The sequence below is a fragment of the Aquarana catesbeiana genome, linkage group LG09, assembly GCF_042186555.1.
Source record: "Aquarana catesbeiana isolate 2022-GZ linkage group LG09, ASM4218655v1, whole genome shotgun sequence".
Classification (NCBI taxonomy): domain Eukaryota; kingdom Metazoa; phylum Chordata; class Amphibia; order Anura; family Ranidae; genus Aquarana; species Aquarana catesbeiana.
In genome coordinates, this window is record NC_133332.1 from 2,927,751 (window position 1) to 2,938,703 (window position 10,953).

The 10,953-nt window shown below is 58.1% G+C and overlaps 1 protein-coding gene and 1 pseudogene across 1 annotated transcript in view; one reads left to right on the plus strand and one right to left on the minus strand.

The window, feature by feature from the left end:
- Positions 1 to 5,854, plus strand: part of SNRPD2 (small nuclear ribonucleoprotein D2 polypeptide) — a 68,729-nt gene extending 62,875 nt beyond the window's left edge. Inside the window, exon 3 of the mRNA XM_073598085.1 lies at positions 5,552 to 5,854. Within this exon, the coding sequence (XP_073454186.1) occupies positions 5,552 to 5,726 (175 nt within the window). The 3' untranslated portion in view covers positions 5,727 to 5,854. The remainder of the gene's footprint in view (positions 1 to 5,551) is intronic.
- Positions 5,855 to 7,988: 2,134 nt separating this feature from the next.
- LOC141107349 (adenosine receptor A1 pseudogene) lies at positions 7,989 to 10,457 on the minus strand (annotated as a pseudogene).
- Positions 10,458 to 10,953: the final 496 nt, after the last annotated feature.

The following is a 10,953-nucleotide window of genomic DNA, read 5'->3' on the forward strand; positions in this document are numbered from 1 at the left end:
GGAAGGGTGAAGGCTTTTGACAGGTGAGAGGGATCTGGGGGGGGGTTTATCTGTGAGGCAGTGTTTTGTGGGGGACCCGAGCTTTGTTTATAGTTGGGGATTTGTGAGGTGGGGGGGGTTGGGGCATGGGGACTTGTGAGGCAGGGTTCTGTGGGGTGGGGGCGGGGGGACTTGTGAGGCAGGGTTCTGTGGGGGGGGGGGCGGGGGACTTGTGAGGCAGGGTTCTGTGGGGGGGGGGGCGGGGGACTTGTGAGGCAGGGTTCTGTGGGGGGGGGGGGGGCGGGGGACTTGTGAGGCAGGGTTCTGTGGGGGGGGGGCGGGGGACTTGTGAGGCAGGGTTCTGTGGGGGGGGGGCGGGGGACTTGTGAGGCACGGCGACTTGGGTTCTGTGGGGGGGGGGCGGGGGACTTGTGAGGCAGGGTTCTGTGGGGGGGGGGCGGGGGACTTGTGAGGCAGGGGTTCTCTGGGGGGGGGGGGGGGGGGGGGGGGGGGACTTGTGAGGCGGGGTTCTCTGGGGGGGGGGGGCGGGGGACTTGTGAGGCAGGGTTCTGTGGGGGGGGGGGGGGGGGCGAGGGACTTGTGAGGCAGGGTTCTGGGGGGGGGGGGGGCGGGGGACTTGTGAGGCAGGGTTCTGGGGGGGGGGGGGGGGGGCGGGGGACTTGTGAGGCAGGGTTCTGGGGGGGGGGGGGGGGGGGGGGCGGGGGACTTGTGAGGCAGGGTTCTGTGGGGGGGGGGCGGGGGACTTGTGAGGCAGGGTTCTGTGGGGGGGGGGGGGCGGGGGATTTGTGAGGCAGGGTTCTGTGGGGGGGGGGGGCGGGGGATTTGTGAGGCAGGGTTCTGTGGGGGGGGCGGGGGATTTGTGAGGCAGGGGTTCTGTGGGGGGGGGCGGGGGATTTGTGAGGCAGGGTTCTGTGGGGGGGGCGGGGGATTTGTGAGGCAGGGTTCTGTGGGGGGGGCGGGGGATTTGTGAGGCAGGGTTCTGTGGGGGGGGCGGGGGATTTGTGAGGCAGGGTTCTGTGGGGGGGGCGGGGGGACTTGTGAGGCCAGGGTTCTGTGGGGGGGGGCGGGGGACTTGTGAGGCAGGGTTCTGTGGGGGGGGGCGGGGGACTTGTGAGGCAGGGTTCTGTGGGGGGGGGGTGGGGGATTTGTGAGGCAGGGTTCTGTGGGGGGGGGGGACTTGTGAGGCAGGGTTCTGTGGGGGGGGGGGGGCGGGGGACTTGTGAGGCAGGGTTCTGTGGGGGGGGGGGGGCGGGGGACTTGTGAGGCAGGGTTCTGTGGGGGGGGGGGGGACTTGTGAGGCAGGGTTCTGTGCGGGGGGGGGCGGGGGACTTGTGAGGCAGGGTTCTGTGGGGGGGGGGGGGGGCGGGGGACTTGTGAGGCAGGGTTCTGTGGGGGGGGGGGGCGGGGGATTTGTGAGGCAGGGTTCTGTGGGGGGGGGGGCGGGGGATTTGTGAGGCAGGGTTCTGTGGGGGGGGGCGGGGGATTTGTGAGGCAGGGTTCTGTGGGGGGGGGGCGGGGGATTTGTGAGGCAGGGTTCTGTGGGGGGGGGGCGGGGGACTTGTGAGGCAGGGTTCTGTGGGGGGGGTGGGGGACTTGTGAGGCAGGGTTCTGTGGGGGGGGGGTGACTTGTGAGGCAGGGTTCTGTGGGGGGGGGGTGACTTGTGAGGCAGGGTTCTGTGGGGGGGGGGGTGACTTGTGAGGCAGGGTTCTGTGGGGGGGGGGGGGGGCCGGGGGACTTGTGAGGCAGGGTTCTGTGGGGGGGGGGGGGCCGGGGGACTTGTGAGGCAGGGTTCTGTGGGGGGGGGGGCGGGGGACTTGTGAGGCAGGGTTCTGTGGGGGGGGCGGGGGACTTGTGAGGCAGGGTTCTGTGGGGGGGGGGGCGGGGGACTTGTGAGGCAGGGTTCTGTGGGGGGGGGGGCGGGGGACTTGTGAGGCAGGGTTCTGTGGGGGGGGGGGGCGGGGGACTTGTGAGGCAGGGTTCTGTGGGGGGGGCGGGGGATTTGTGAGGCAGGGTTCTGTGGGGGGGGCGGGGGGACTTGTGAGGCAGGGTTCTGTGGGGGGGGCGGGGGACTTGTGAGGCAGGGTTCGGTGGGGGGGGGGGCGGGGGACTTGTGAGGCAGGGTTCGGTGGGGGGGGGACTTGTGAGGCAGGGTTCTGTGGGGGGGGGCGGGGGACTTGTGAGGCAGGGTTCTGTGGGGGGGGGCGGGGGATTTGTGAGGCAGGGTTCTGTGGGGGGGGGCGGGGGATTTGTGAGGCAGGGTTCTGTGGGGGGGCGGGGGATTTGTGAGGCAGGGTTCTGTGGGGGGGGGGCGGGGGACTTGTGAGGCAGGGTTCTGTGGGGGGGGGGGGGGGGGGGGGACTTGTGAGGCAGGGTTCTGTGGGGGGGGGGGGGCGGGGGACTTGTGAGGCAGGGTTCTGTGGGGGGGGGGGGCGGGGGACTTGTGAGGCAGGGTTCTGTGGGGGGGGGGGGACTTGTGAGGCAGGGTTCTGTGGGGGGGGCGGGGGATTTGTGAGGCAGGGTTCTGTGGGGGGGGGCGGGGGACTTGTGAGGCAGGGTTCTGTGGGGGGGGGGCGGGGGACTTGTGAGGCAGGGTTCTGTGGGGGGGGGGGGGGGGGGGACTTGTGAGGCAGGGTTCTGTGGGGGGGGGGGGACTTGTGAGGCAGGGTTCTGTGGGGGGGGGGTGGGGGATTTGTGAGGCAGGGTTCTGTGGGGGGGGGGGGACTTGTGAGGCAGGGTTCTGTGGGGGGGGGGGGGGACTTGTGAGGCAGGGTTCTGTGGGGGGGGGGGGGGGGGCGGGGGACTTGTGAGGCAGGGTTCTGTGGGGGGGGGGCGGGGGACTTGTGAGGCAGGGTTCTGTGGGGGGGGGGCGGGGGACTTGTGAGGCAGGGTTCTGTGGGGGGGGGGCGGGGGACTTGTGAGGCAGGGTGCTGTGTGTGTGTGTGTGTGTGTGTGTGTGTGTGTGTGTGTGTGTGTGTGTGTGTGTGTGTGTGTGTGTGTGTGTGTGGGGGGTTTGGTCAGGGAGATTTGTGGGGTTCTGTGTGTGTGTAGGGGGGGAAGGGAGATTTGTTAAACCGGGTTCTGTGGGGGGCGGGGGGATTTGTAAAGCAGGGTGCGGCGGGGAGATTTGTGCGGCGGGGTCTTGTGGATGAGGATTTGTGAAGCAGGTGTGTGTGTGTGGGGGGGGGGGGGGCAGGGAGATTTGTTAAGCCGGGTTCTGTGGGGGGTGGGGGATTTGTGAGGCAGGGTTCTGTGGGTGCGGGAGATTTAAGCCGGGTTCTGTTGGGGCGGGAGATTTAAGCCGGGTTCTGTTGGGGCAGGGGATTTGTTAATTTGGGTTTTGTGGGGGCAGGGAGATTTGTTAAGCCGGGTTCTGTAGGGGTGGGGAGATTTAAGCTGGGTTCTGTGGGGGCGGGGGATTTGTTAAACTGGGTTCTGTGGGGGGCGGGGGGATTTGTTAAGCCGGGTTCTGTGGGGGGTGGGGGGATTTGTTAAGCCGGGTTCTGTGGGGGGTGGGGGGATTTGTTAAGCTGGGTTCTGTGGGGGTGGGGGATTTATGAGAGAGGGTCCTGTGTGTCTGGTGTTCAGGGAGATTTGTTAAGCCGGGTTCTGTGGGGGCGGGGGATTTGTTAAACTGGGTTCTGTGGGGGGCGGGGGGATTTGTTAAGCCGGGTTCTGTGGGGGGTGGGGGGATTTGTTAAGCTGGGTTCTGTGGGGGTGGGGGATTTATGAGAGAGGGTCCTGTGTGTCTGGTGTTCAGGGAGATTTGTTAAGCCGGGTTCTGTGGGGGCGGGGAGATTTGTTAAGCCGGGTTCTGTGGGGGATTTGTGTGGCAGGGTTCTGTGGGGGGGCGGGGAGATTTGTTAAGCCTGGTTCTGTAGGGGGTGGGGAGATTTGTTAAGCCGGGTTCTGTGGGGGGTGGGGGATTTGTTAAGCCAGGTCCTGTGGGGGTGGGGGATTTATGAGACAGGGTCCTGTGTGTCTGGTGGTGGTGTTCAGGGAGATTTGTTAAGCCGGGTTCTGTGGGGGGGCGGGGGGGATTTGTTAAGCTGGGTTCTGTGGGGGTGGGGGATTTATGAGAGAGGGTCCTGTGTGTCTGGTGTTCAGGGAGATTTGTTAAGCCGGGTTCTGTGGGGGCGGGGGGGATTTGTGAAGCGTGTGTGTGTGTGGGGGGGGTGTCAGGGATATTTGTGAGGCAGGGTTCTGTGGGGGTCGCGCTTTGTGATAGTTGGGGGCAGGGAGATTTGTGAGTTTTTTTTTTTTTGGGGGGGGGGGGGAGAGGGAAGAGAGAGTTGTAGGGGTTCTGTGTGGGTCGCAGGGAATCTGTGGGCCAGGTTTCTTTGGGGGCGAGGGATTTGTGAAGCGGAGTTCTGTGATAGTTGGGGATCTGTGTGGGCGGGGCAGAGTTCTGTGATAGTTGGATCTGTGTGGGCGGGGCAGAGTTCTGTGATAGTTGGATCTGTGTGGGCGGGGCAGAGTTCTGTGATAGTTGGATCTGTGTGGGCGGGGCAGAGTTCTGTGATAGTTGGATCTGTGTGGGCGGGGCAGAGTTCTGTGATAGTTGGATCTGTGTGGGCGGGGCAGAGTTCTGTGATAGTTGGATCTGTGTGGGCGGGGCAGAGTTCTGTGATAGTTGGATCTGTGTGGGCGGGGCAGAGTTCTGTGATAGTTGGATCTGTGTGGGCGGGGCAGAGTTCTGTGATAGTTGGATCTGTGTGGGCGGGGCAGAGTTCTGTGATAGTTGGATCTGTGTGGGCGGGGCAGAGTTCTGTGATAGTTGGATCTGTGTGGGCGGGGCAGAGTTCTGTGATAGTTGGATCTGTGTGGGCGGGGCAGAGTTCTGTGATAGTTGGATCTGTGTGGGCGGGGCAGAGTTCTGTGATAGTTGGATCTGTGTGGGCGGAGCAGAGTTCTGTGATAGTTGGGGATCTGTGTGGGCGGGGCAGAGTTCTGTGATAGTTGGGGATCTGTGTGGGCGGGGCAGAGTTCTGTGATAGTTGGGGATCTGTGTGGGCGGGGCAGAGTTCTGTGATAGTTGGGGATCTGTGTGGGCGGGGCAGAGTTCTGTGATAGTTGGGGATCTGTGTGGGCGGGGCAGAGTTCTGTGATAGTTGGGGATCTGTGTGGGCGGGGCAGAGTTCTGTGATAGTTGGGGATCTGTGTGGGCGGGGCAGAGTTCTGTGATAGTTGGGGATCTGTGTGGGCGGGGCAGAGTTCTGTGATAGTTGGGGATCTGTGTGGGCGGGGCAGAGTTCTGTGATAGTTGGGGATCTGTGTGGGCGGGGCAGAGTTCTGTGATAGTTGGGGATCTGTGTGGGCGGGGCAGAGTTCTGTGATAGTTGGGGATCTGTGTGGGCGGGGCAGAGTTCTGTGATAGTTGGGGATCTGTGTGGGCGGGGCAGAGTTCTGTGATCGTTGTGCTTCTGTGGGGCGGGGTCTGTTAGAGCTGGGTTGTTTGGGGGCGGAGCATGGGAAATGTCACTTTCATTTATAGAATGAAATGAGAAGTCTTTGGTCGTTATCAATCCTGAGCTGTGTGTCCCCTCCCCCCAGACACTGTAATATGGTCCTGGAGAATGTGAAGGAGATGTGGACGGAGGTTCCAAAGAGCGGGAAGGGGAAGAAGAAATCCAAACCCGTCAACAAGGACCGCTATATCTCCAAGATGTTCCTGCGGGGGGACAGCGTCATCGTCGTCCTCAGGAATCCATTGCTGGCTGGGAAGTGAGGACTCTCTTCTACACATGGAGAGCCAGCCTGGATGGGATGGGGGAGGGGGGGTTCATGTGTTCGGGGTTCCCCTGGGGCTGACACCTCGGGGGCTTGGGTGTTTTCTAATAAAGTGGTGTGTTCCTATTCCTGTGGGTGGAGTTTCAGTGATTGGTCTATGTTCTGATAAGTCAACGTGTGTTTTTTTTTTTTTTTCCCCATTATTTCTGGGGCCCCTGGTGCTGCAAGTTTCCCTGAGTGGCCCTTTGGTGTCACATTAGAGAAGATGTAAACCCGAAAATACAAAGGAGGAGCCGTGTTGTCACCCTGTGGGTGGACTTTACATACCTGACCAACAGATGGAAGCCAAACTCAACATAATCAGTTATGGTAAGTTTTATTCCTTTTTGGGATAAAGAAAAGCTGATCATTGTAATCACCCCTGTCAGTGGGAAATGGTTTGTCCCATTGTAAGGCGCGCCCCCCCCCCCCCCCCCGTCAGGTGGTGTTGGCGAGTGAAGGCCTTCTGGCCCCTCCCACCACTTCTCCGGGACGTGGGTGGATGTTGGCGAGTGAAGGCCTTCTGGCCCCTCCCACCACTTCTCGGGGACGTGGATGGATGTTGGCGAGTGAAGGCCTTCTGGCCCCTCCCACCACTTCTCTGGGATGTGGATGGATGTTGGTGAGTGAAGGCCTTCTGGGACGTGGATGGATGTTGGCGAGTGAAGGCCTTCTGGCCCCTCCCACCACTTCTCGGGGACGTGGATGGATGTTGGCGAGTGAAGGCCTTCTGGCCCCTCCCACCACTTCTCTGGGATGTGGATGGATGTTGGTGAGTGAAGGCCTTCTGGGACGTGGATGGATGTTGGCGAGTGAAGGCCTTCTGGCCCCTCCCACCACTTCAGTATGGTGTCAGTGGAAGGTTAAAGTAATGCACAGATAACCTTCCAAATCATAAAGTACATAATTCCCGAGACAATCCTACAAATCCATAATCCAAATCCAGAGATCACCAATCGGAGGAGGTCTCCTCCATGGAGAGAATTTGTCTGGCACATCGATGATTCCACATCACCCCCTCATAGGCCAGTCCTGCAGAATGTCAGCCACACAGGAGAAGGTAGGTGACTGGGGGGGGGGACTCTTACCTTCTCAAATGCCATGACACCTATAGTCACTTACCTTCCCCTAATGAGATCATTGGTGGGCTCTGACCTCTGAAGCCTCCCTCAGAAGCCAGAGCCAACTGAGAGACACTTGCGTTCTATGCCGCAACTCCCTCAGAGGTTAGAGCTCACCAGTGATGTCATAGGTGAAGGTAAGTGACTGTTTGTAAGCTCTGACCTCTGAGGGAGTGGCCACTTACCTTCTATGACGCTATTCCCTCAGAGGTAAGAGCTCACCAGTGATGTCATAGAAGAAGGTAAGTGACTGTTGGTAAGCTAGGACCCACTGAGGGAGTTGTGTCATAGGAGAAGGTAAGTGACCACTTTCCTAGAGGTCTGAGCCCACCAGTGATATCATAGGAGAAGGTAAGTGACCACTCCCTCAGAGCTCAACAGTCACTGGCCTTTGATGGAGTTACTGCATAGAAGGCAAGTGACTCTTGTTAGGATCTGACTTTTTGAGGGAGTCGTGTCAGGAGAAAGTAAGTGACCACTCCCTCAGAGGCCAGAGCTGACCAAGAATGAATTACCTTCTCCTAGGACACGACTCACTCAAAGGTCGGAGCCAACCAGTGATGTCATAGGAGAAGGTGACTTGGTGAGCTCTGACCTCTGAGGCAGTCATGTTGTAGGAGAAGGTAAGTGACCACTCCCTCAGAGGCAAGAGCCACTTCCCTTCTACACCATGACTCCCTTAGAGGTCAGAGCCCACCAATAATGTCATAGGAGAAGGTAAGTGACTGTTGGTAAGTTCTGACATCTGAGGGAGTGGCCACTTACCTTCTATGACACGATTCCCTCAGAGGTCTGAGCCCACCAGTGATGTCATAGGAGAAGGTAAGTGACCACTTCCTCAGAAGTCGGAACCCACCAGTGGTGTCAAAGGGAAAAGGTATGTGAATGTTGGTGAGCTATGACCTCTGAGAGAGTTGTGTCATAGGAGAAGGTAAGTGACCACTCCCTCAGAGGTCTGAGCCCACCAGTGATGTCACAGGAGAAGGTAAGAATAGGACAGACCTCCCTCTTGTTTGTGGGACTTTAAAGCAGCACAAGTCTAGAAGCAAATTTACAAAAACTTTCTACAAACTTTATTGGTAGAAAGGTAAGTAGACATGAAAACCGTACACAGTAATGGCAGCTATTCATTCCTGTACAGTATGACACAATGGAATCAAAGCTTCCCACATCTGTCATCACCACTGGACTGAAGAATGCTGAGACTGAGACATACAATGTGTTTCCAAATACAATGTCTTATTTCTTCCTCAGGGGTGTGGAAGATGTGGGAAAATCATGAAGTGTATCTCATAAAAATACATATGTGGCCCCACGTACAACCATCACTCAGTACTGACCACAAAGGTACATCATTGGCCACCTCCTATTGTGCTGACCTCTGCCTTCATGTGATGTACTAAGGGCAGAAAAGTCATGGAGCATTTACTTCCTGGAATCCGTCTGCCCTTAGCTCAGGCATGATGGTGGGCTTAGCTGAAGACTCCTGGAATGGATGACATCATTGTGGCCTAGGCCAGAAACCAGGAAGTCACTGAAAAAAAATGTAAAAGCAGTAAATCTGATTTCCCCATCCTAGCTGTGTGCTAATGATGGCAGGATAAGGATTACTCAGAGTTCCTGGTGATTTTAGGTGAGTAAATTTCCACTTCCTGTACAGACCATAGTGAGGACTCTGATCTTCATGGTTGTAGGGAGAACAGGAAAGGACAATCTGGATCCTCATCATTGCAGTTCTGGATCTCTGCCTATCATAGGCCACACCCACCTATGACATCGTCACCAAAACCCTGGGCCAGCTGTTGCTTGTAGAGGAAACCATGAAGTGCTGATTGCTTGGCCCCTCCGTCTTTATCACTTTCAGCCAATCACCTGCCAAGTATGAAAATAAATAACTTTCTGATCTCCAGAACTGTCCAGGAAAAGGACTGTGGATGAGGGGCAGTAACACCTCCAGCATTTACCAGAAGGAAGTCCAGATTTCATGGTGGGCTGCTGGTGGAGGAGAAGGTGCTTCCTAGATTCTGGTGTCCTTCCCCAGTCATTCAGAGGTAGTCACATGACTTACTGCAAGAATCCATCCGTCCCAGGAGCTCCCCCTCCCCCACACCTGGCCTAGATCCCAGGGCAAGGACTGTAGATGAGGGGCGGTATTGGTAACACCTCCAGCATTTATCAGAAGGAAGTCCAGACTTCAGGGCAGGCTACTGGTGGAGGAGAAGGTGCTTTCTAGATTATGGCGTCCTCCCCCAGCCGCCCACAGAGGTAGTCACATGAATTACTACAATAATCCTCCAATCCCGGGAGCTCCCCTTCCTCCACACCCGGCCTAGTTCCCAGGACGAGGACTATGGATGAGGGGCGATAACACCTCCGGCATTTATCAGAAGGAAGTTTGGATTTCATGGCAGGCTGCTGGTGGAGAAGAAGGTGCTTCCTAGATTCTGGTGTCCTTCCCCAGTCGTCCACAGAGATAGTCACATGACTTACTACAAGAATCCACCCATCCCGGGAGCTCCCCCACACCTGGCCTAGTTCCCAGGCAGAGGACCATCCCTGGTGGTCCCATCCCCCCTCTGCTCCTGTGTCCCCTTTGCCTGGCTGGATCCGGTGACGCTCCCCACATTTCCGGTGATGCAGTAACAGGACAGAGTGGCCTCCACGGCGCGGCGGAAGGTCCTCATTCGGAAGACGTAGATGATGGGGTTGATGGCGGAGTTGGCGTGGGAGAGGATGACGGCGGTGAGGACCAGATCTTCGTTGACCTGGCACTTTGGACAGAAAAGTCGGATAGAATTGAGGATGTGAATGGGAAACCAGCAAAGTACGAAGCAGAAGACAACCAGGAAGAGCGAGGAGGCCATGCGGAACTCCCTGACCACAATGCGTCTCTTCCTGTGCCTGCGGCTGATGTCCACCTCCCACTCTGCGATCTGCCGGATCTGTCTGCGAATCTCCAGGAAGATGCGAGCGTAGAGCACCAGCATGGCGACCAATGGAGAAAGGACACAGCCAAAGAAGATCAGGTAGACCATGTACGACTCGGAGATCAGGCTGCTGAACAGACATTCGCTCTCCGGGGGGAAAGGTTTTCGCCAGCCCATAAAAGGCATCAGGCCTGCCACTGCCGCTAGTATCCAGGTACAGATTATCACCAGGATGGAGGCCCGGGGGGTGACCAGAGCGCGGTAACGGAAGGGACACAAGATGGAGATGTACCGCTCCACTGCCACTGCCAACAGTCCGAAGATGGAGGCCAAAGAGAAGGTCATGAGGTTGCAAAGCATCAGCAGGCAGGAGTAAAGGCTGCACCGTGCGACTCCCAGATCCAGAAGAATGGCACAAGGGATGGCCACGGCTCCCACCAGGATGTCGGCTGTGGCCAAAGACAGGATGAAGTTGTTGGTGACGGTCCGCAACCGGCGGTCATTGAAAACAGCCAAACAGATGAGAATGTTCCCCACCACAGAGACCACAGCCGTCAGCACTTCTGTCACCAGGTACGGGATGTTGGTCACGGACACCAGGGGTGGCGAGTCGCTCCCTGTCTGTGGGATGGAGGAGTTCATAGCTGGCAGAGATTCTCCAACATTCCCGATGGTGAAGAATTCCCAGAAGCTGGAAGGAAAACGGAATACAATTACATATCATAGAGGTGGAGTCCTTGGAAGACATTATTCCATCATCAGTGCAAGCAGAACCTCCCAGAGGTCCTCCAACCAGTCCAGTAAAGGAGTTTACATCCTCCGGAACTCTTTACCCCAATCTGTCCAAAGTCCAGGAGAGGAGTTCCTGGAGCCTTTTCCTCAGGACCCTCAGCAGTACTAGGCTCTGATACTGGACACAGTCACCTTTGCAAAAGATTTGTCCAGAGTCTCTCCCATTCTCCAGAACTCCCCAACATAATCTGACTAGAGCCTCTCCCATCCGCCAGAACTCTCTACCCCAATCTGTCCAGAGCCTCTCCCATCCTCCAGAATTCCCCAACATAATCTGACCAGAGCCTCTCTCATTCTCTGGAACTCCCTACCCCAATCTGTCCAGAGCCTCTCCCTTCCTTTGGAA